Raw genomic sequence first — 26165 nt, 5'->3', positions numbered from 1 at the left:
CTCCTCCATACACTGTCAATACTACACTGCATCAAAACAACCCAATGAAAACAGATTTTATTTGGTTGTGTTTAAAAAATGTAATCTGCTTTGAAATAGAACCCAACCTCACTGTCAAGAATGGACTTAATTGTCACTAGTATGTTAGAATAAATCTCACCCCATCATGGGGGTTACTTTCCAGACCTCTCCCGCAATAAGTGAAGACACCCTAGCATGTCTTTATAGCATTTACGACACTTATTTTAAATGACGTTATGTACATTTTTTAAATAAAACAAATACGTAGAGCTAAAAATATGAAATAAATTGAGAGAGAGCAAGAGCATTTTTTTTTCAAAAAATAAACTTTTCAACTCACAATAAAAATCAGTGATAATGCCCAAAGATGTGCGTTATAAAGTTGACCTACAGAGTGTGTACAAAGCAGGAATTGAGGAGTTCACGTACAAGAATCTTCACCAAGAACTTTACCTTTCTGTTTTCACTCTTCTTCTTTCAAATCTACACAGTATCAAATATAATTGTGCACCACCATCTAGTGGCTGACAGTCGAATTACACTCAAAAGGAGGCAGAACTAAATAGTTATAACTGAAAAAAAGAAAAATCCACGATATAGCGGGATTACAATCCCAGAACCCGTGATGGATGAGGGTTCCCTGTATGTGTTTTATATATCGCTTTGTTTTAATGAACCAAGCAAGAGCTCCATTCATTCTTATGCATTTTTCAAATTGTAATGAGATTTTTTTTTTCTTTTAATAACGTGAAAATGTTGCAATCCTGTATCCATGTAGTCTATAACTATGGGAAGCAGTAACAATATAAATTTACACTACTTAAATATTTTTGTCGCATCTCTTGGAATTCACATTTACCGTAGTTTCTAGTTTTCTCTATGAAGTGCTATTGCGATGATATTATCTTGCCTGACACCATATGAAAGACTCATACTGTTATCGCAGTAAGGTCTGAGCCAAAATTGAGCTTTCGGTAACCTCTTTCACCTGCAAAGGATATTGAGCGGGCTGAAGTCAGTCTGGAGCGCAATCGCTGCCGATGTGTGCAGACAAGTGGAGCAGAGAAGAGGGAGTAGGAGCAACAGTCAAAGAGACAGCACAAGGTGGGCAGAGAACAGATGTCTTTTTTTTTTTTTTTTTTGTGCAAGGTTCATAAACAAGGAGTCATTCAACTTTGAAGACAGCCGAAGGGCACGGAGAATTACACAGCGCGAAGGCGAGAAAAGTAGAGATAAATTACAATGCAGTAACAGAAGTCAATTCAAAATGCTCAGCGACGGAGGAAAAAGGGAAATATATTGGTGGGGAAAGCATTAAGTGAGGCAGCAACAAAGAGTGGTAGGGAAGACTAAACGGTTTGTGAAAATCAATCAATGGAGGTGCGGCTTGGCAGCTCATCTACACTGCAGCTTTTACTTTAGGGTGTTGACACAAATCAGAAGAAAGGGATCTGTGCCATTTAGGCCAAGTTAAGATCTCAATTATTGTAATTAATTATTGTACGCAAATTAAAAAGACATTGCCAGAATCAAAAGAACATATTCCAATTGTTAGGAATTAATTCAGAATCTTGTGCTAGAAAAGTGAACAATAATACCAGCAGGTTAAACTAATTTAACGTGAACATTCTGAGCGGTAAAAAAGAAACATCTTGGCCTTCCTCTGTTATTTAATATTCTGTGACATGACAGATGCAGCTGACCTCTTCCGTGCTTATCCCCACTCAAAACAAACATCAGCCTCTCCCTCTCAAACCTGTCAACATTCTAGCCAATCCCGCACCAAATTTTGAGATTTAGGAGCAGACACTGATTTTAGTTGGGAGTAATCGAGCTACCAACCCTTTCTTAACTTATTCACTGCCATTGACAAATTTATTCGTCTTTTCACAGTGCAGCCATTCAATCCCAGGAACTTATTTATATATTTTTTTCTATTTTTTTTTTTCAAAGGTTATGGTAAAAGAGGGTCAGAAAATGTCTGGCAGTGACTATGTTAACTAATTCAATCATATAAATCCAAGATCACATCTTTCAAACGTTTAATATCCTGCCTTAAAACTTGCCTTGCTGCTAAACTGATACTAAATTTTAGCAGACGTTTTCTTCCATTTGACCTTCTTCAAAAACTTCCACCACTTGACAAAAGCTGTTCCACTAGCCAACCGTGTTCACTCAAGTGGACATGCAGCACATAAATATTTGACAGGCTTCCGTGCATTGGGATGAAGATGTACTGTATACAGTATGTGCAAGTGCGTGCGCTTTCAGACGCAGACAGCAGGCTGAGTGATGATTACATGCGGTCGTAGGGGGGGGATGAAGGAGGGCATGGCCTTTAGGAGGTCAGGAGATTGCTGATCTACAGGTTTTTCAGTTGCTTCACACTATACTTGTGGAGATCTGTTGAAGTTGTTTTTAGGGTGTCATGCTAGAATCCCAATATTATATGTTGTTAAAGCGGATATCAACCCAAACATATTTCTTTCAAGAATAAGTTCCCAGCAGGCCCACTAGTTGAAACGCGGCATTCTGATTAGTATTGCGTTTGTGGAATAAGAGTTAATCCACCAGTATTTTGCCATCTCTGGGGGCGGCCATTTTGTCTCTTCTGTGGACTGAAAATGACATCACTACTCAGGCTGGTCTGAATTACAATTCTATTTCCAGTGGCTGTGTGAAAGATGAATAGCAATGAGGTAATTAATCTAATTTTGTTTAATCAATACTTTTGTTTCTTTGCTTGTATTGTGGCTTCTTGCCATGACATCAGTAATAGCGTGTCGCGTAGACGTTCGAATCGACTTCCGTCTTTATAGCGAAAGGAGGAAGTGAGTATGCCGTAAAGCAATTCAGGACATTTGGATTTTTTTTGTGTGCCAGGGTTGATCCCCCCCAGACCCCGCCAGGGCATGACAAAGTCCCATTCAACTACTTGTAAGTCAATGTTTCATCAAAAGAGTTGTGAACATTTTTATTAGGGTCAATTTCTTGCCCAGTGCTGCTTTAAGCATCAAAATCCACCCGTTTAAAGCCATCTCAGGGGGCCATTTTGTCACTTCTGTGGACTGAAGATGACATCAAAGTTGCTCAGGGCTCAGGTAATAACCAATCATGGCTGACCTGTTTACTGAAGCTGTGCCGTGATTGGTCGTTACCTGAGCCCTGAGCAGTTGTGATGTCATTTTCAGTCGACAGATGTGACAAAAACGAGTGGATTAACTCTTGTTCCACAAACGCAATATTTATCAGAATGCCTTGTTTCAATTAGTGGGCTTGCATAGAACATATTCTTGAAAAAAATATGTTTGGGTTGACTTCCCCTTTAAGCGTCCTCAAATGTACGCATTTTTCTTCAATTATTGCATTGCTGCTTTTCAACAAATTGGGTCCTTGGTCTGACCTTTGTTAAAGAAACATGGGAGGCATCTTGATGATTTTAATCTGAGGCATGCTAGTGAAGGAGGCGAGTATATACTGTATGTCTATAGGTGCTGAATGTGACATCAGGGTAAACATATTCCCCAGACAAAAAGCAGACAAGGTCACGTTAGTGAAGTCCGGCCCATTGATTGTGCACACGCATGTGTCTAATGCATCCACAGTATGCTTGGACCATTTCCAGTAGCGGCTCTCAAGCAAACAAGCAACATGGAATGTCAAGTGAAGTTTCCATCTTATCTCACAACAAAATGGCCTTTACACACATACACGCCATATGACTTGAACTCAGCTGCATATTTTCTGTTTGTGACAGCACTTGTTTTGCAAATAACTGAACAATTACTCGACAAAAACAGCACAAGCTTTGTCTGCATTTTGCATTTTTGAAAATTCCTTCGGAAACCTGATTTTCTTCTCTCTTTTGCACTGCCTGCAAAATCTAACAAAATAGAGGGAGGAAAATAATAATGATGATGATTATAATTATTTCTGAGGACTATTACGACTGGCAGGGAAACTGCTCTATATTTTCTTGTAATCCAATGAAGAGAAAACTCAGCAAGAACAGAATTAGTGCAAAACTACCAAGTTACAAATGTCCAGAATGCATGAAAATAAATACATGATTGTCAACAACAAGAAAGTAACAATTATAAATAATGATGAAAAAAGTCACATCACGTCACGTGCTGTATGTGCCATGTCACGCTTTCACCATATTAAAAAGAACAACGGAGGAAGGAGAGATTTGTGTTTTCAATCTGGAAATCCAGTCACTATTTCACATTTTTGTCATCTGACAAAAATATTGTATGTTGAACACCCTGTGCTGTTGACATAATGATATCTAGCTTCAAAAACACAATCCGTATGTAAAAAAAAAAAAAAAAGTTAAAACACGGATCGCAGCACATACAAGCTGAAAGAGAAAGGCGGTGTCCTACTGTATGAGCAACTTAACTAAATTACCTTTAAAGACAAGTAATTAGTAAAGTAACTAAATTACTTGTTCAAAGTAACCGCGAAATCAATCAATGGAGGTGCGGCTTGGCAGCTCATCTACACTAAGTTACTTTTAAAGACAAGTAATCATTAAGGTAACTAAGTTACTTTTTCAAGACAACTGCTGTGATACTGATCCCGAGTTTTGACACGCAATGAAAAAAAACATTAAAAAACACTCCTTTCATCTTTTTAAAAAGCATCTCATCTACACTAAGTTACTTTTAAAGACAAGTAATCAGTAAAGAAACTAAGTTACTTTTTCAAGACAACTGCGGTGACACTGATCCCGAGTTTTGACACGAAATGAAAAAAAACATTAAAAAACACTTCTTTCATCTTTGTAAAAAGACCAAACAAAAAATAAAAATAAAACTTTGTATTTTCTGTATTTACCAACACAGGAATGTTACATTTGTTCAAAGAAACTATCAAAAAATACATTCTCAAAAGACACCAGTTATTTACAAGAATTCACAGACTTGACACTTAGTTGGCATAGCTAGTGATAGCTAGCGCCTTGTCTTCTCGAGAAACACGAACTATCAAAAAATACATTCTCAAAAGACTCCAGTTATTTACAAGAATTCACAGACTTGACACTTAGCTAGCGTAGCTAGTGATAGCTAGCACCTTGTCTCCTCGAGAAACAAGAAAAGGTGAGTTCACCCAGTGCTATGACAAACATATGTTATCAACTCCAGCTCAGGACCTCTCAAAATAGCACCGCTATGCACTTCTATTCCATTTATCTTCTCCGGAAAGTGCAGTGAGCTGCAGAAACGCAAATAGTGAGATATCACTGGCCTACTTTATCACAAAAGCTTAGTCTTGAAAGAACTTGTTTAAGATTTAAGGCCCAAAACATTAAGCTTACATTCGAATTCTTTTTTTCCAACACACACTTTAAGGTTGTTGGCACACTATACATACATTCATGCACACTGGCCATCCACAGCTTGAGTGGCGCTCAGAGACATGGAGACAGTGGGTGCACTGTGGAGGATTTGGACTCTCTCCAGAGCCTCTCGAGAACATTCCATTGAGAGTCTGCTGGCTGGATGGCTTGGAGGCTGCTAAACAAGCACAATAACAAACAACTACTCTAGTCTTACAAAATTCCATCAAGGAACATCCATTCCCAAAGGAGAATTTCCCATGTTGTAATAATCTCCATCTGTAATGTTGAGGCTGTCAATGTTTTTAAATAATGTGCTCAATTTAACAAGGTTACAGTCTTCCAATTCTCCATCGCAAAATAAATCTTGTACAGTATGCTTATAAAGTTCAAATTAGTTAGTTTCAGAACTTGCATCATTTCTGTAAATCCCTGAATGAGGAACTGGTTTTACAGCTGTCATCCTTTCAGAAAAAAAATCTGTCGAGGCGTGAGCTACTAACAGAATGAATTATCTTGCTTTTTCCACACAGACCAGCTGTCAACCGGATTCATTTGCCTTGAATACTCGCTCAACTTCCATTGCAATGTTTTTTTTTTATTCTACTTTACTTTAAGAGAGTTAATAATTTGAGACCTAAAGAGGAAATCAAACTTTTTTTTTTCCAAGAATATGCTCCCAGCAGGCCCACTAGTTGAAACACTGCATTCTGATTAATATTGCGTTTGTGGGATATGAGTTAAGCAGTAAAATCCACACATTTTTGTCCATCTCAGGGGGCGGCCATTTTGCCACTTCTCTCGACTGAAAATGACATCAGAGTTGCTCAGGGCTCAGGTAACAACCAATCACGGCTGACCCGTTTACTGAAGCTGAGTCGTGATTGGTCGTTACCTGAGCCCTGAGCAACTCTGATGTCATTTTCAGTCGACAGAAGTGACAAAATAGCCTCCTCCAGAGATGGCTAAAAATGGGTGGATTAACTCTTATTCCACAAATGCATTATTTATCAGAATGCCTTGTTTCAACTAGTGGGCTTGCATAAAACATATTCTTGAAAAAAATATCTTTGGGTTGACCGCCACTTTAATTATCAGGTATCTGCACACCCAAAAATTCAATTCCTGTTACAATCTGCAGTACAACTGGTCACTGCACCAATAGCAACCGACTGTGGAAGAAAACCTGTTGTTGCCACCCTTTCGCAGGGACAACTTGCAGTCTTCTGGTAAGACTTCAAACAAAATTTTGGAGAGGAAAGGGATCTGGTGCGTAGGTTTCCAGCGGCCATGCAGGGTTTCTCTTAGGTCAAAAACAGGCATAGTCTCTGTTTTTTTCTGTTTACATTCAGTTCTTCTTTTCATTGTTACTATTCATAAAAGTGAAAAAGTCCTCCACCATGATTACTGTTTATGATTGATATTTTGTAGTCAATGCTGTGTTATAGCTCCCAAATTATGTTTTCCTCCTAGAAAATGGAGGGGAATAATAAAGTAAATAAAAAATAGGGAAACCTAAAAGGCAAAGGTGGCAAAATGACCCATTTATTTCGGGTTTAGCTGACCTCCTCGTGATGGACAGCGTCGCACTGACTGACGCTGCCGTGGAAACGGCCGCGACTCCACCTGCATCGATCATGACATTATGTGCTGAGACAGCTCTAAAAAAGTTGGACATTACGACCATTTCAGACGGGGAAATAAAGAGGAATGCTGAGGCTACATTTTAAGCACCGGATTTTCTGCTGTCGGTTTGATTCAGGGGGACAATCTTGTGGATGCTTTCCAACACTGACATATTAACCAACTGTTGCGTGTCTGTGTGGTGTTTAGATTTGAAGGCACCTACGATTGCTGGCACTGCCACAGATATGGTTTTTGCGCTCTAAAATGTTGTTCTTTCTGGTACAAACAAGTTGCAAGCACATTTTTCAAAAAAACAACTAACTGTTGATATTTATTTAATGCGTTGGTACAACTTTACACTACTTTTTACTCCTGCAACCAAAACAGCTACTTTGTCTGAGTACTTTTATGGAACATCTGCAATCATTTATATGGTATTTATGATTTCTCTAGCAACAAAGCTATTCTCAGTTTAAAAACACACACACATGAAATGAATGTCATTGTTACTACTTCAGCATTCCTTTAATCTTTTTTTTTTTTTTTTATATCATTAATGAGGATTCGCACAGTTTGCAACAGGAGGCCAAAAAGCATCAGTGTCCCCTGTTGAGTGTGATGATGGTAATACAAAGCCTGAGTGTGTTGCCTCAGTAAGTAATAGGATAAAATCCTTATTAGTATGATTCCTCTATCGGTAGGAGTCCCACATTCCATAGAGTGGACACACAACACATTTGACATTCACCTCTTGTGTTGATGTTGACACATCTGGCCTCATATGATTCTTTACAATTTTTACAGTAGGGGCATATTAAAGCAGCACTGGGCAAGAATTCGACCTTAATAAAATGTTTTCACAACTCTTTTGATGAAGCATTGACTTACAAGTAGTTGAATAGGACTTTTGTCATGTCCTGGGGGGGTCTGTATCGTTTTAACTGGCACTAGGCAACTTTGAGGAGGATGGGAGAAACCCTGGCACACCAAAAAAAATACAAATGTCCTGCATTGCTTTCCGGCATACTCACTTCCTCCTTTCGCTATAAGGACGGAAGTCGATTCGAACGTCTAAGCTCCAGCTCACCTGTTACGCTGACCAGGATAAGCATTACAAAACGGATGCGTGACCCGTGTTTTATGAAATGTCCTTAATCGGAGAAAAAGCAAGTAAGGCAGCCACTTTATCCCATTCAGGTTAATATTTGGCCTAATGTTCTCTATTGTCTGATACCAGAGTAATTATCCAATTGGTTTTAAATGATGTGAGAGATGATGAGCAAATTAGCATGTCAGTACGTATTCTTTTAAGCACTTACAATGGTAACGTGACTTGGAGAGATGATTCAACAGATTACATTTCTTTTTAGGGCGCACGCACACTTTGCACATTAAATACAAAACACAATACAAAAAAAAAAAAAAAAAATCACACTGAAATAAAGTAACGCTGACCTCCAATCTGTGATCACTTGTCAGTGTTTGAATCGGTTTTGGGAGGTAAAATCGAGCATGAAAGCTCAGATGTCTGCATATAATCCCTCGCAGAACAAGGGTGGCATTAAGTGGAGTAGGGCAAAGTTGAGTGGAAAATCAGTCGGGAGGCTGTGATAGAAGTTTGGAAGGTAACTTTCGCATTACCGATTTGCATTATGAATGTCTAACTGGCAAAAGGCTTAAAGAAGTGTCGCGATGGAAACGGGATGAAGCCCCGAGATGCATGAAAGTCTGATAAATGATCACAAGGGGCCGCGTCTGTGGAATGAAGACTACACCTAAGGAGGGAAAAGAAAGAAATAAGGTGGTGTGGTTATTCTAGCTTCTGTGTTGTTGCTCCTCACATTATTCCGTACATCGTATTACTGTATAACAAACAAAAGCAAGATATATAGTAATGTGCTTTCATGTGAGATTCTCTACACCGTTACTTTGAGATTAACGTTTATAGCTCACCAATAACAACACAATAACTCGCCGCCCCATAACCAACAAGTTCTTTACGAGCGTCTCACTCCTCTTCCTGAACCCCACATTTCCTTTCCCACCTCCAGCTTCGATATTACGACAATAGGACGTCATTTAAATAGTGCATATCCATTTTAAATAATTTAGCGAAAGCGGTAAAATGAATCACCCCGGCCTCCCCCCCAACACACACACACACACTCACACACGCATGTAACAGAAACACACAGATAATGGAGCGGAAAGTTAATTAGACGTGGAGCTGAGAGAGAGCATCTTCCTGCAGCGACACAATCATCGACGGTATCGTGCATCTCTAGGGGGTTGAGGGTAGACATGTTTTTCTGTATTAGCACGCAGCCAATTACACCCCCGTACACACTCTTGTTTAGATCCAACAAAAGGACAAAAATCAGGATACACCCAGAGAAGAAATATAATGACTCAGAGGCTATTCAGAGTTGCAAACCAACCTAAACTCTGGAAAAACAAATCATCATTGTACTATTAATCGGCTCCGAGATGACATGTATGACCTTTCTTTGTGCCAAAGACAACATTCAGTAGTTGGTTGCCTCAGGTGTAAAATGTCAGCGGTGGCGCCAAAAGAGAAATTGTTGGGTTTTTTTGTTTTTGTTTTTGAAGTGCAAACACTTCTGTTTGTTGGCTTGGCCGCGGTTATGAGTATGTTATTGAATATGTCTGCCCTCGAGGTTACAGTCATAACAAATCACTTTCCATGGGTAGTAAGGAAGGCAACGAGATACAACACAATGGATATCAAGATAACATGGATTTGTATGCAATTGGCTATGAGGCCAGTACGCAACCATCAAGCACAACAGAAACAGCTATCCTATTATATTCTGTGCTAGCTTTAAAGTGGAAGTCAACCCAAACATATTTTTTCAAGAATGTGTTCTATGCAAGCCCACTAGTTCAAACAAGGCATTCTGATAAATATTGCTTTTGTGGAATAAGAGTTAATCCACTGGTTTTTAGCCATCTCTGGAGGCGGCCATTTTGTCACTTCTGTCGACTGAAAATGACATCACAACTACTCGGGGCTCAGGTAACGACCAATCACGGCTGACCTGTTTTCTGAAGCCGAGCCGTGATTGGTCGTTACCTGAGATCCGAGTAGTTGTGATGTCATTTTCAGTCGACAGAAATGACAAAATGGCCGCCCCCAGAGATGGCTAAAAATGGGTGGATTTTGATGGTTAACTCATATTCCACAAACTTTTTCAACTAGTGGGCCTGCTGGGAACATATTCTTGAAAAAAAATATGTTTGGGTTGATTTCCTATTTAATATGAAAAAAAACAACAACTGCTTTAACAGCATAGGAACATTGTACAAATATTAACAGGAAACTGATCAGCCGGTATAGCGAGCTTGAAGTGAGGGAAAATTAAAGGGAGGAATACAATTTAATGAATAACAGTTTGACATCAGATTAAAAAATAAAAAATAAAAAATGAACAGTCAGACAGAATACAATAAAGTGTCAAGCGGCCATTGCAAGTACATTCAATGTATCCTGTGGCAAAAGTTTGATCTCAGTCATGTCATGGGTCCTCCAACAGAATAAAGACAACTAAACCCACCCGACGATGACGAAGAACAAAACTGGACTGGGTTCAAGTCTGTGTTTACTTTAAACTATACAACACAACACGTGTATCCGCTTTTTGAGAAATTTTGTTTGTTGGTGTACCTTGAGATTTTTTATCATATAAAATATGTGCTTCGGTTCCATTTCAAGTAATCCATTAAATTCCTTCCCGGCTGTCTTGAAACCACTCCGCTCCTTGGAGGGCTGATATGTCTTGGATCCCCCCCCCCCCCCCTTCCACACCCAATTTTGTTTCCAATGAAATTACTGTGCTTTGTCACTCAATTAAGCCCAGCTTTCAATTTCCTGTGGGTGGCTGACGTCTGCTGGCTGTCAAAGCCGGATAAGGCCAGGTATTTGATGTCAGGACTGTGCAGTGGGGTCTGGTTTGAGCCGAGTGGGCTCGCTTGGTGCTTGTCTAAAGGGACCCTAAAGCTCTTTGGGAGAAAGCGAAGACAAGCGCGTGAGATTGAAGTCAGTCCAAATTCCGCCTCAGAAAGTGACAGCTGAGAGATTAGTGGTTAATTAGCGCCGACCAGTTTACTGGCAAGCGGGGAACTGCCCGATCACTTTGGTTTACACGAAAAAGGCGAAGAGAATCGGTGGCGCTTCTGGGGGAGAGCCAGTTGAAAAGAAAGGAGAGTGTAGCCAAAAGTAGAACAAAATACTTCCTCGCTCAAGTTTCTCATCCCTCATGCACATCTGGGGAGGCGAGATAAGGAACATGTCATGAAAACAAAATGGTGATTGACACCTTGCTCATTATGCACGTATCAGAAGTCATGCAAATTGTTATTTTTATGTAAAGCACCATATACAAACAAAATGATGCGAGCCAAGAAGCGAGTGAGCAAAGACGAGGAAAAAAAATGCAGCACTTGCAAAATGAAAGGGCAGAGGGGAAACGAGATTTGTATGCGGCATTAAAAAAAAGGCACGGACCGTGAATACTCTTTGTTTGACCTTGCCGCACGCACACGCACAAAAAAAACGTGCCACTGAGAAAAGACAATCACCTAAGATATTTTTATTGATGACGCTTGCATACCTTGCATGTATACTATTCACCTGCAGAACTGGATCAAGATGTTTAGTGTTTATTTACACTGTTAAAGAGGTATTCATTGATGATTATTGTGGTGGAAACTTTTACACATCTAGTTAAAACCCAAGATCATTTGAGCAAGAATTTGTCAACAAATTTATGGGAACTGTTTGTGTGAAGCACTTGTGAAGGAGTGGGAGAAAATGGAAAAGGAATTTCTTGACTATGACTCTCTTACAGATAAAAGTAAGTGCTTTGTAGTGGAAGCGGGTGATATGTGTGGAGTACTTCTCAAGGGGAATAACACCCATACATCTGGAAGTCCACTTGAGAGGTTTGCCACTTGGCAGCAAGGGAAGGAAAGCTCGACTATCGCGTCTGTATCGAACATTGGTATTCACACCTTCGAAAAGCTGTTTTTGAAATGCAAGGACTTGAATGTGTGACGACTTAATGCTATGTAAGCATAACACATATTGTGACTTTTTTTTTTTAATCTCGCACTCAACAAAAATCCCATATTCAAACAACAATTGAAAAAAAAAACTAAAAAAAAAAAAAAAAGCATTTTCAAAAATAAAAAAAAAAAAACTAGAAAATCTGCTGTAAGAACTCATAACTGACCACATCAAAAGTCTACACAAAATGAAAAATCCAATGAAAAATCCCAAACCATTATAACCTTGCAACCAAGTGTCAGCTGTATTGTTTGCTGGTGCCAGTCTGAAAAATCGCCTCCAAACGCTAGCTTTTAATCAGCTGCTGCAATAGGAACAACTCCGGCTGCATCTGAAACATTCCACTCAAGAGCTGCCCGGGATTTAATGAGCGACATAACACTTGAACTGAGACCTCATTTTCATGTTACCTCTCATTCCTAAGTACAGGAGCATTTCTAGTTTCCATAGGGAGCCCCAGGCAAGGAGGACCATCTACAGTAGACCCCCAGACCACTCCCCCCTCCCCACCTCTCCTCCCCCACTACCACCTTTAAAAAAAACAAAGTAATAGCGATGCATACTGGCAAGAAAAAACACAATGTGTCATCACTGGCGAGTTATTTTTAGAACAGCCCCATGGCCTACTCATGTGGTCCTTGGGGGCTACACCAGTGCCAGCAGGCACCAAGTTGGTGACCTCAGCTGTATCTGTTCTGTGTAAACAAATTCAAAAAAAAATATGCATTGTTATTGTCTCAATTCATTTATTAGCTAGTCTGTTTCCTAATGTTAGGAAATAAAAATAAGGTAATGCTAATCTGACGCTTGGTGGGACAGAGGAAAAGTGGCCTCACACTCTAAAAACAGTTGGGTTAAAAATAACCCAATTTGGGTCAAAAATGGACCGATCCACTACTTGTGTCAATTTTACCCAACTTTCTGGGTTGTTTTTCCAGAAAATGACCCAAAAATTGGTAGTTTGTAAAAAAAATAACCCCCCAAAATTGGGCTGTTTCGTCCAAAAAAAAAAAAAACAAAACAAGAGAGTGGGTCAAATTGACCCAATTAGTGGATTGGTCAATTTTTGACTCAAATTGGGTTATTTTTTAATAAAGTGTTTTTAGAGTGTATTTTTGGAATGTAACATCTTTTCTAATATGCACATTCCCATTTACTACTCTCACATGTTTTTCTTTTTGTCCTCAGCTTGCTTTTTTTTTTTCAATTCTTTTTACATGCTCTGAGTATTATGAGGATATTCTCCTCATTTTGTTAGGAAATTGCCCAATCCCGAATTGTCATTACAATGTCTGGTATCGGCTTTTGCAAATTGCAAGTCATATGAACAGCAAACATTGTTAATATTTGCCCTTTAACTTTGTTGGATCACATTCATGAATTAATGTGCTACTCGTTTTTCTTTTTAGATAAAATGATTAAAAAAAAAAAAGTAAATCCCATAACAGTGTGTTAGCACCATGAGGATAAAGTTTCACATATGCCTTGTGTCGTTTTTCTTTTGTTCAAAACTGAAAACGGGTCCCATAGACCCGAACCCCTTACAAGGGTTAACTAATCATTTCTCTTGATGACTGCGTAATTATAGCTACCGTCATTAGCAACATTTGACAAGTATAGTCCAGCAGTGATGCTGATTAGAGCTTCGGGGAAGTCAGTAGGCAAGGGAGCGAGGAGATGAATAAAGTCAACAGCTCCGGACGGGGCATAATGCGGAGAAGGCTTCAGTGAATTAGTAATATCTTTTCCCAGCATAGATCAATGATGCATTACCGCAAGCAAAAGGGAGAGAGTGGAAAGAGAAAAGAGTGAAGTAGCTAATAATTTGTATCTGCCTCAAACACGCTCTCTCCTCTTTTTTCTCCCAGTTGGCACCGGTGAGATCTCTAACCAAACAGGATCGGAGCGCAGACAGGCTTGCAGCTAATAATCACCCAACAAAATCACATTAGCATTCTAAGGCAGCAGCCTCACAGGATGACAAATGTTTTTGTCTGAACTAGCACACCACAAGGCCTGTTAGTATTTCTTTTAAGATAAAATGGCCTAGCGGGACAGCTGATTTTGCCAAATATGCTAATTCACCTTACAGTCAGTCGACACTCAAATAGTGCCAATATATTTAAACAAAATAGTGTAAAACTTCCATGACGACAACAATGTTTCGATGTCAGTTGCTAATATGCGACTACGGAAAAAAAAGGGCAACACTCAATGCTGAATTGTTAACAAGGTTCCAAACTTGAAGCTAGCGTTCGTCCTGAGTGCTGCTCTTTATTTATGAATGAAGAGCGGTGTAGAGCTCACTGTTACCACTCAGTCACTCCGCAAGATATTAGATCTCACAATCTACCGCACTTGTTTTGCGATAGCTTCTTAGTTACCAGAATTTTTCCACCGGGATCAATAAACCACCGCAAGTTTAATCATCATTACATTAACCTTGGAAAGCAATGCGGCACGGAGAACACTTATAGAAGCATACGTTTTATGAGACGATAACATTTCAATTCCCTCTGGCCCATCTGCAGCAGTTGTTATGTAAACAGATGAATAAGAAAAATACAGGCGCATTTATCCGTGGTGTTTTTTAGATTTCTAAAAAAAAATAAAACGCACCATTAACCATATGGAGCCACTAATGCATGCACGTAATAAACCATACGCCTTGCAAAACTAGAGACACAACAAAAGATTTCACTAAAAATGACCGCACAAAGACGGAATAGTCTGAGTCAGAGCTCGTTGTAGTATGGATTGCTCTTTGTGGAGGCTTTCTAATAGATCACAAGACGTTTATTGGTTCCATGGATTCCCTGGAGTTCATCGGGCTCCATTGGCGGGAGGTAGAATTGCAGAGACGGAATATAGATTGACCCTGCTGCTGTCTACGGAGCGCCTCCGATTAGCCTCCACCCTATTAGAGAGCATGATAGAGTGTGACAGTGTATAAGTGCTTGCACGGCTATTGTGAGGGAGGAGATGGTAAACGGGTGAAGCCCGAAGTAGCTTAATGCACTGAATCCGCAATGTAATACCATAAATGCTGCTCTAGCTTTTAGGAATATAATTTGTACGGTCATTAGTGCATGGTTTGTAAAGAGCATGTCCTATGCTAATGCAGGGAAAGAGATTTACTCACATATAACGAGCACGATTTGGAGTGGTTTTCCGCAATGTTTTCAGATGTCGTTAAACTTTCTGCATGTAAGTTCAACTTACTGTGACACATGAAAGCAGCAGGTTCTAATCTTCTCAGCTCCGTGACTTGTTGTTTTTGCAGAAAACAACCCCAAAAATGGGTCAAATTGACCCAAGTAGTGGATCGGCCCATTTTTGATCCAATATTTTGAACCCAACAGTTTTTAGACTGTGTGAAGCCCTTTGAGACTTTCTTGTGATTAAGCGCTATAGATATAAATACATTTGACTTGAGTCTGTCAGCTTCTCTCATATTATGCCCCCGCAACAGTAGAAGAAGACGACAAAAAAGAAGGCTCGCATCAAACTCAAATGCTGCGAAACATGCAGGATGACAGCCCAGGTGACAACGATATTTTTTTCCACCTGAAAAGAGGGCTGAGGCACATATGAGGGCAGAGGGAAAACTACCCAAGACACTTACTCTGTATGCAGAGAATAGTAGGGGGGAAAAAGTCAGGTCCAATCTTTTGCGTCATCTCTGTGATCACTATCCTGAACTCATTCGATGCCTATCATTTTGAATCGTTTTTTATAATCTACTAGTATACCCCCAACACCGAGTTAATTCGCTTTTTGCGTTTTTTTGTGTGTTCAATTGCCAGCATATGTCAGCAGTGTGGTTTATCAGACCCATTGCCAGTATGTAGCACAATCTTCATACATCTTTTTTGTTTTTTGGCATCAAAGTTGCTTTTTTAGAATAGTTTTGGGGTTTTTAAATAAGAAAAGCACTGTTTATATATCTGAGGTGTCATAAAAGCAAAAATATCGGGGTCAAAATTGAAATTGATAAGTTTATAGTTTACATATCAGTCTTTTCACAAAACCTTGATTTCTCAGGTTTTTTTTCCAGAAACAGGATTTTCAGTGAAACGTGCCTATGTCCTACTGCAGATTACTCAAGAATGACAAACGCTAGAAATACCTTTTTTACTTATGAAAGAAGAGAGACTAATATTACTTTCGGTAGGTTCCATGTCTACATAGTCATAAAACACAATATTCTGTGGGCCTTCAAAGATGGATCAAAATCCTCGAAAATAGCTGGCACTGAGGAACTTAGCTGCGCTGCGAATGGCTGGCATTGAATGAGTTAATTATACACTAATACTAAGCAAGTTAACTAAATATATCACTGTCATCTCAGTAACTATAAGAAAATATTAACAGACCTGACAAATGGAGCATTGAATTGTCTGTGTCAGTTAGCAGGCTGTTTTCTGGAGCTGACCTGAGTGTGAGTCCCACACCTGTGCATCATCCAGATCGCAACAGCGGCTCGCGGGTTGAGTCCTGTGACTGAAAGCCGCTCTGAGAGCAACTACGGCAAAGTTTTTGCTCCGCTCACAACTTGCTTCTCATTCATCAAAGGTGATGAAGAAGGAGACAGGAGAGGAGCGCCGAGCGGTCCCAGTGCAGCTATCATTAAATGAAAGTTCAACAGCAGACCTCATGAGTAATTCATGATGCTCAGCGAATTCTTCAGTTGTGTGCAGAATATAAGAGCGACTAACTGCCGAACACATTGTCTGCTGTGTTTGCTGATGTTGGGCTCACCACAACAAACGCTTAATCACAAGACATTGCAAGAATCTTGACTAGCCTCTTGAGACTTCCCCAAAAAGTGTACAGCTCAAAATGAGTTTGTTAAAATGAGACAAGTGGGTCCTTGATTAGGTACGTGCATGCGTACGGTAAATTACATATGTGTTAGCCGTTCCTGCCCGAGGATACAGATCACAGTCGGGAGTGAACGGGAGCTCTGTCTGCTGAAGTCAAGGATATCTGGACTTCAGGGCTACTTGGTCCAAGTGATTTAGATCTCTGGCCAGAGGCCGTCTCTGAGAAGCGTTTTTTTTTTTCCATAGACTTTATGCATACTCCTCACCTTTTAAAAATCGACTACCTTATTGACTGTGCCAATTTACTCCGTCAGTTGAGGTGCTGCTCGTATAAAATGTCAGGTCAAAATCCAACACAGCGCCTTTAATAGACTGTTTATGCCTTTTCAATGTGTCCTCGAGCAAGCAGAGTACAGCATGTCAGGCTGCCATACCTGAAAGAGTACACTATGACCTAACACAATGGTCACAATGGAACTGCAACTGAGTTTGGGAGTGGCACTAAGGTTTATACATTGTTTAGGGCACAAGCCAGGAATCAAACCCAGAGCACAACATCTGTCTGAAATGCTGCGGCATATTCAAGGAATGTACCATACTACAGAGTTATAGAATATACTAGTTAAGAATTCAAGAGATTCATTGGATGCCTCATTCATTTAAATACCAGTTTAACCCCAATAGCTCACAGGGTTATTAAAACCTTTGTCTATACTGTAGATCCGATTAGTGCAGCATACATTAGTGAGTCCTTTGCCCCTTTCAGTGATTCGGATTATCATGACAATGCAATATTATATAGATCATTGTGCTTCCAATGAGTTTGAAAAAAGTAAAACTATTACTAAAAGCATTCATTCAGTACGTGTATTAATTCAAACCTTTAGTGGGTAAAGCTCACTTCAAGTAAATTTAATACATATCAATGAGCCTACCACAGAGGTATAGGGAGCACCTGAATTATGGCAGGCAATCAGCATAGACAAAAACGCTAATAATGAAAATGCTATGTAAACAATACCATTTCATTCATCTCAAATTTAAAGGAATGCCATCAAGAATATGTCAAGTCATTTGTAGCATTGACTTTTCTCAATTCATTGGAATACAATATCAGGCGCCAGAAGTTAAGCAAATAATATTTGCTTTCCACATCTGTAAGCCATGTTTACAGAAGTGCATATGGTGATGGGGTCAAACATTCAAGCAGATGCCATCCGATTATAGAAACAAAGTGAAAACAGGACACCGGGTTCCTGTTCCTTAAGTGCAGAAGGAATTAGACATGTCTTGCTCCATCCCTGCCTTCCTCCCCGTGAACTGTATTGTCATTGTCAAAGCCTTTCCGCTCCAGTTGGCCCGGACAACAGCGAGCAAGGTTGCCAGAGGCCTTTCCTGCTATGATCCCGCCAGCATTAGCCAAGGTTGATGGAGGGCCCGATTAGGATCCTGAATGGACACCTATTAGATAGTTATCCACACAAGTGTAAGAGCCCTGGAGAAATTCACGCTTTTTTATATGTGATACTTGATCAGCACCTGACATATACTCGCACAAGCAATATAGTACTGGTGAGGAGAAGATATAGCTGGATATAACTGTGGATCAAGCATTGGGTTCTGATCTGAAATGTTTTAGACTTGGCTGTGAAGATTATTATAATTATTAGTAAGGTGGAAGTCATCGCAAAAAAATTCTTTACAAGAATATGCTCTATGTAGGTCCTCTAGTCGAACATGGCATTCTGATCAATATTGTGATTGTGCAATATGAGTTACGCAGTAAAATCTCCCTGTTTTTGTCCATCTCAGGGGGCGGCCATTTTGCCATTTCTGTCAATTTAAGATAACATCATAGTCGCTCAGGGCACAGGAGCATCATCATGACTCGGCTTCAGAAAACAGGTGAGCCATGATTGGTTGTTACCTGAACCCTGAGCAACTGTGGTGTCATTTTCAATCGACAGAAGTGACAAAATGGCCGCCCCCTTGAGACGGCTAAAAACGGGAGGATTTTGCTGCTTAACTCATATTCCACAAACACAATATTAATCAGAATGTCGTTTTTAGACTACTGGAGGCGCATCAAACATATTATTGCAAAGATTATTGGGAGGTTGACTTCCCCTTAAAGTCTTAGCAATTATCAGTGGTTGTTATTTGCAAGTGTCATACAACAATAACAAGTTGATAATTAAAAAAAAAAAAAAAACAGATAAAATAAAGCAGCGTGAATGAGCCAACAAGGTGAATAAGAAAACGATACAGAAGGAAATGATGAAAAAGAACAAAACCCTGAAACAAATTTAAAATCCATTGTGACAGGAAGACAATGTGGTCTCCAACAAAGATACCAAAAAAATAGCTGTACCACTCTACGGTGATAAAATCCCCACCCCCACCATTCTGTTACCTATTGGATGTAAGTGAAACTACGACTCATCTGGGCAATTGCTCTACTTCAAGCTGAATATATCTGGTCAGGCTCTAAGGCGTTTTCCCAGATATATTCTGTCATAATGCTTCCAATGTGAACGTTGACAACCCCTGAGCAAGACTGACAATAGGAAAAGGGTTCGGGTTATTCTAAATAATATAGTATTACAACCTCTGTCAGTTACGTCGAGTGCGGCTCTCTCCCACTGTCTTTCTTATCATCTTATGTAAACCAGTGCTTGTCACACAAATCCAGTCGAATCAGCGTGCGGCCGCAGCGCTTCCTTACTAAATGCGACGAGTTGAACAACACGCTGTAAATCGCTAACCTTTCCTGCCCCGACCTTGACTTTGTGACTTTCTTTATTAGCATGGAGTGCCAAAATGGGCAACTCACTACTGCGTGTGAGACAAGTGTGCGTAAAGTCTTCCAGACCAGAAAGTTTGCCTTCATGGGGGAGCAAGAAGCTGCTGTTGCATTATTCATACTGGAACCGAGAGAGATGATAGGAGACTTGCAGTCAACTGTTAAGAGGGAGCAAGACACATGGGATGATGGGGAGGGAAGTTACAAAGTGACGAGGGTTGGAAGTCGCCCACATCTACATAGCGCTGGGTCGAGCATGACAAATATTTCCCTTGCCAACGTGTAGTAGTTTTCAAATGAAGGGATTTCAAGTCTGAATGATGGCATAAGAAAAGACACATAGTGCCATAGACCCTAAAGCCACTAAAACTAGTTGTAATTCATAAACATTTACACTAAACTTGAATATTGACCTTGTGTTCTTGTGTTGACCTTGTGTTCGTCAATAAAGCTTATGCAGGGTTGTGGTATGAACTACAAAAAACATTTTTTTTTTTTTTATTAATCGGGCCCTGTGTGTTGTTGTGTGGCTTCACTGTCATTGGTTCTAGCAGTGTTACATGTAAACGCCAGGCAAGTGTCACCTTCATTGTCCCCAAAGTGGAACGACAAATACATAAATATATAACAAATAAAAGCTATTTAGAGACGTGGAAGAACCAGACCGTAGGGATTGAAAATGCAACATGCAATGCAATATTTTTAACTATACACAACCAGCGAAAGACCCACAAGGAAGGAACGGCAAGCAGTTTCTAACCGACATTTCATGTTTTTCCAAGATTGAGGCATCAAATGTTATTTTTGGACTTTGGGAAGCCGCAGTCTGAGCAAAGGGAGTGCAAACCTAAGTCAATAGTGAGCCATTTTGCATGTTGATTTATTATTTTCCCTTCGACTATTTTGTTTTTGTGACCGCACAAGCATGTCTCCTGGATGTCAAATTAAACATCTCTCACTGTTTGCTTTATAGCAGTGGGCAGAACAAGATCTCAATTTGAAAGATGGAATGCTGGTACTCATCAAACCTCTGGCATATTATAACATATGGTTTGGGGTGTGTGTGTGTGTGTGTGGGTGTGTTTGTGTGTGTACGCATACATATACATATACATATATATAAATATATAAATATATACACACACATACATATATAAACACATATATATACACACACACACATATACATGTATGTATGTGTATATATATATATATATATATATATATTTATTTATTTATTTATACACATATACATATATACACACACACACACACACCCACACACACCCACACCCACACCCACACCCACACACACACATACATATCGAAGTTTAGATCATTTCAATCTGAGTTTGTTAGCAGGACCTTCTCATTTTAAATAAGTGCTTAGCTGTTACGAAAAGCATGTGCGGCAACACCAATTGATGTCTAGGCTCAGACTTTTGCTCATGGTGACTCAATATACATACAATCTAAAGGAGGGAAAGACTGATGTGTGGGATCCAAAAGTATGAGCTGGCTGGTAATGTTGCGGTGACAACAATGGAGAACAGTGTGTTCAAGGGCCACAGAATCACAATGAGTCCTCTCTTTTCCAAATATTCTAAACAGGGGCTGCAGAGACATACAGTACTACACACGCAAGCAGACAGAGAGACCACATTATCTTTTGAGATACGTACAATTTCACTTACCCTAATTACAGCGTGCGGCCGCATTTCTCATTTGGGTTGCCAAAAACCCTTAACTTGCTCACATTGTCATTTACTACTTACAGGTCTTGTCACACACATTTACAACTTGTTACCAATCAAAGATACAGTATGTTTATGTGAGCATTGAAGCATTTTAAACCTAAGGTTTTTAAGTAATGATATAGTTGTGTTATCTAAAGATATAGTTATCTTTATGTTGCTATTGTTGCAAAAGGTTTGTAAGTGATTGGGTGCAATGTCCTGTTTAGTTTTTTTGGGTTGTTTTTTTTAAACCTGCATTTTTGGGTAGATTATGGCGGTATTCTTCCATTGGATTTTTTTATGAGAGATTTTTTTAAAAAATCATTCATTTTCGATTACTTTATTTTCTTCATTTTTCACATTTTGTTTGATGAACCGAATTATTCGCATCGTCAACAATGTCAGTTGTAAGGTGGCACAAGATGAGCCTTGCTCAATGTCCGCACTCTCTAAATGCTCTTGTTCAATTCTGTTGATTTTCTAATCTAATCTGCCTCTTTAATCAATGTCTTTTTAATCTGCCTGCTATCACTTGCAAATTCAATACTAGGTCCAAAATGAACTGTAATACACTCTCCCCCTTTGCAGTTTTTGAGTCACCACCCCAACCCCGGTTGTGCCCCCCATCGCGCTCATTTGCATTCACTGTACAATGTAAGCTTTTCTTCACTTTCTTAGAGAATCCTCCAAAGTGAAGAAAACTAGGCCGTTAGGCTGCAGCACAGCTTCTCTTGCTTTTCAAGTTCTCCCTCTCCTCCCATTCCGTTCTTTTAACCACGGTTCTCAGTCATTGTCACCCTCCTGCCCCGACTCATTCTTGCATTTTCTTAAAGTTGCTCAAGGAAACTTTTTTTTTTGTCCCCCCTTGATATGTTTATCGAATAACTTGCCCCCTTTCTGCCTTAGGTACCACAACGTCCTACCTCTAATTTGTCTCTTTCCCACTACTTGCTCTGTTTTCTCTACTCTCATCCATAATCCATGCACACACACATGCACACTTGGACACACACTCACACTGCAAGTTCTTGTTGTCCAAGTATTTTCTTTCAGCTTTCGATCAAAATGAATGTTCGGGTCACATTGACATTCTTTTGTATACATACAAAAAATCACAAATCTTACTGATTAAAAAAATCTGATTTGATGGCATTTGACTTGCTGCTTTCAATCTATATTATCTATCCCTATCCCACTTGCTTCCTCCTTTTTCAACCCCTCCCACTTCTCCTTTTGACAGTCCTGTCCCGGTCCCTTCAGGCTAATCTTCCGGCGGAGCAGATGTATCCGATCATTAACCTGGTACCACCTTCTAAGAGCCTCATTAAGTGTGACACATGCACAAAAGCTCGTGGCAAGAATAGCAGTGATTATAGGCATGTGTTTTTTTGGTTTTAAATGATAGCTGATTGGTAGAAGGAAGGAGAAATAGCCCATGGACTCTAATAAAAGGAGCTCATGGTACCCGTAGAATAGAATGGGTTGTTAATGGCTTAGTACCCTCAAAGGTAATGCTTCCATTGATACTTGGGAACGTACCTTTACAATTGTGGGCCCTGAACTACAATAATATCTCCCTCCAGTGTGCTTCATCTCGACGCAACTGCAGCGTTTCAATAACGGGCAACGTGGAATAAATGAGCTCATTCATTGCACTCGAAGCAATTTCATCAGTTGGCCGCCCACCCCCAATGTAAACAAGGTAGAAAGAAGGAGTGTAGTTGGAGACAGCGACTAACTGCCGTTTCAGGGTAAATTGTATTTGTACACTCAGTCATATTGCACGGTTTCAAATGCCCTGCTTGGGGTGTTATTGAAAGAGAACAGCGGAGAACAACTTCCAAACAACCTACATCACCAAAGTCATACCTACAGACAAACAAACTCAATGTTTTCATTTAATTCAAGACTTTCTGGAAATTGACCAGAAATTTGGCGAGTAGACCTTTAAAAGGCATTTCTTTCAATTCCCATCGAGGCGATTCCATTGCATCAGCGCCTTTCCAATACCTATCTCAGTCTGAGTAGGTATCATTAGATGTGCAGCGCACGTTCTAGTCGGACATATTTGCGGTATTCAAGAAAAACGGTAAATCGGATATTTCCAACCTCATCCTTGGAAAAGTGCATTAGAACACCACGCGAAGTCAAAGTTCCTGCTTACTTCCTACTCAGAGCAAACCGACTGACTGACATGCAGAAACACAGCAAAAATAAAAAATAAATAAATATATTAACTCAACACTACTAGTTCCTCATTGAGAATAGGGTTAGATAGTTATTTAGTAAAAGTTCCAAAATTCATGGTAAAAATAACACTCAATTTCGAATTCATAGCTGTGGGAGATTTACAAGCAACCATCAATCAAACAATCAACCATTTGCAAAAGGCAGCAACAGCAATTACGCGGAAACTCTAACCTGTCAAACACCGGCAGGGCGAGGGACATTTGAATGGATCAGTTATACCCTGGAAGCGGAATGCGGTAGAAGCCACAGTTGACCCTGAGATACATACTGTAATCTAAAGGAATGGCAGTATGCCTCTTCTCAGTTTGTTTTGACAATTGAAAACACGTGATTGCTGAGAAGTTAGAATTCCACACACAATTCTATCGCTCAAACTCCTAACAGAGTCATTGTCAACCATCTCAGGGACTCTCGTCATGAGTCTCTAAACGGTAAGGCGCAGACTTTCTAACGAGCAGTGCTGTCAGCACTTGAGTTTTATTGCTTAGTTTAAGTTAAGAGTGTAGGCGAGAACAGATGGTATATCCTAAAGTGTCGTATTTTATTAGCTGCCTATCACCTATATCATTAGCACCGGAGGGATTCCAAATAAAAAGCTTGTGAAAGAGGAACACTTTTGAATTACAGTATCCATGCTTATAAAAATAAGAATGCTAGAAGGATGTGTAATGAGCCATGAAAGTGTGTGTTTATAGTGAATGGAATCATTTAAATGAGTTACCGGTGTGTATGACGAAGTTCCTGTAGTCAGGATTCCAAATGTATTATTGGGTTAGGCTAAAGGCCACAGAATTAAAATTGTAGATTTGTTGTGAGGTAACAATGTCGGAAGTCAAACAAATAAAAACCGCTGCTTTACAACCGACTGTTTGACTGTTAATCACCCGAGCCCTTACCCCTTGACTTACCTCTCATATTCCAGGTTGTCATGGTCACAACGGGCATCTTTATGCTTTTCCCAGTCCTTCCCGTGGCGGCACGTAGTTAATGAGACAATGTCCTTCCCATTGTGGATGTGATGGAGAGCGTTTCGGGTATCTGAGCCGATGCCTGTCAGGTAGCGCTTCCCTTTGAACATCAGCAGGTACTTCCTCCGTGGCGGGGTAGTGTTCCGGACCAACCAGCCTCGTTCTCCACCCTTCTGCGGGTGGTCCTTTGAAAAGAGCGGGATGGAGATGTCGAAGCCTGGCCTGAAATGTTCTGTATTGAGGCTGGCTCTGGCTAAGATGGCCTGGCCGATGTTGAAACCCAGGTCCTCGGTGTAGTTGGGCCAAGTGCCCGAGTAAAGGTTGAAGATCAGGTGATTGCGCCCGTCGTTCCAAAGAGGGTAACCCCGAATACGTTCGTCCACGTTGGACACAAACTGCCCTGACAGCTGGTCCCTGTCCAGGGTGTCTATCCCAAGCACAAACAAACAGGCTTCACGCGGATCTGATGTGTAGTATCGGGACTCGGCTATAGATGTCAGGATCTTTTTGTAGCTTTCGGAGACATGGTCATTTTTCTCCGAAGGATAAACATACACCCTGAAGCCATCTCTTCCTCGACGCCGACACCGCGAAAAGTCAAAGCAGGTCTCCATGCGGCAATGGCTGTCCTTGTAAATAACAGACCACGCCTGACGGCGCTGGCGGGGCGACTCGGACGTCCCGGGGTCTGTCTGGAGCTCGTTCAGGTGAGCGTAGCAGGGCAGGTAGGCCCGGTCAGTCCAGTTGGGCCAGGGTCGCACTGCCTCACCCTGCTGGCCTGTCAGCATCCGGAGCAGACGTACAGGTAGCTGGACTCCCCTACCGAAGTAAAAGAGAACCAGCCAGCAGAACGTACACAAGCCCAGCAGAACATATTTCTTCCGCGCCTGCATGGGGGCCTGTCTCAGTCTTTTTTTTCCCCTCTGGTCTGTCGCTCACTCGTCCCTTTTTTTTTTTCCCCTTCTTCTTTGCCCCTCAGCTTTGAAGCCTCACCGGGGCACGAGCCGGCCTACTGACTTCTAACAAGGAGCTTCTAAAGGAGGGCAATGTGTTAACAAGGACATCACCGCCTCCTCCAAGTGTGGCCCAGTCCACTTTGCCATTTAGGATGACCCGGTCCAAGATACTGTCTCCCCTCAGTCAATCTTTGAATGTTTTTCCCATTGGATGCCAACTCTCAGATGCCAGTATTCAGCCGTCTCGATTGTGGAATGCGCTGCTTCTGCCGATGCTGTGTGCATTTCTTCCCCGGCGCAGCCTGCTCGACACGAATGAAGGGTGATTTCTTCACTCTTTCCGGCCAAGCTTGCTGCCTCATGGTGCCTGGCGCAACTGCTGTCGGCAGGCCCCTCCTATGGAGAAGCAAACAAACAAGACTACAGATCAGTACACAGCAAGTCGCCACTCCTCAGCCAAACAGAAATCTTTTCATTTGCGTAGCAGGAACTCAAATTATGTTTAGTGAAATCAATGACACAACCAATCAGGAGGACACTCAGACTTCA

The 26165-nt window shown here is 40.6% G+C and overlaps 1 protein-coding gene across 1 annotated transcript in view; it reads right to left on the bottom strand.

The window, feature by feature from the left end:
* The window catches only part of ext1c (exostoses (multiple) 1c), a 54529-nt gene that overhangs the window by 21050 nt on the left and 7314 nt on the right, over positions 1–26165 (bottom strand). Inside the window, exon 2 of the mRNA XM_086015122.1 lies at positions 24601–26012. Within this exon, the coding sequence (XP_085871248.1) occupies positions 24601–25553 (953 nt within the window). The 5' untranslated portion in view covers positions 25554–26012. The remainder of the gene's footprint in view (positions 1–24600; positions 26013–26165) is intronic.

This window comes from Filicampus tigris, chromosome 18 (assembly GCF_054856515.1).
Source record: "Filicampus tigris isolate MCC_2025a chromosome 18, RoL_Ftig_1.0, whole genome shotgun sequence".
Taxonomy (NCBI): Eukaryota; Metazoa; Chordata; class Actinopteri; order Syngnathiformes; family Syngnathidae; genus Filicampus; species Filicampus tigris.
This window is presented reverse-complemented; position numbering and strand designations above follow the sequence as displayed.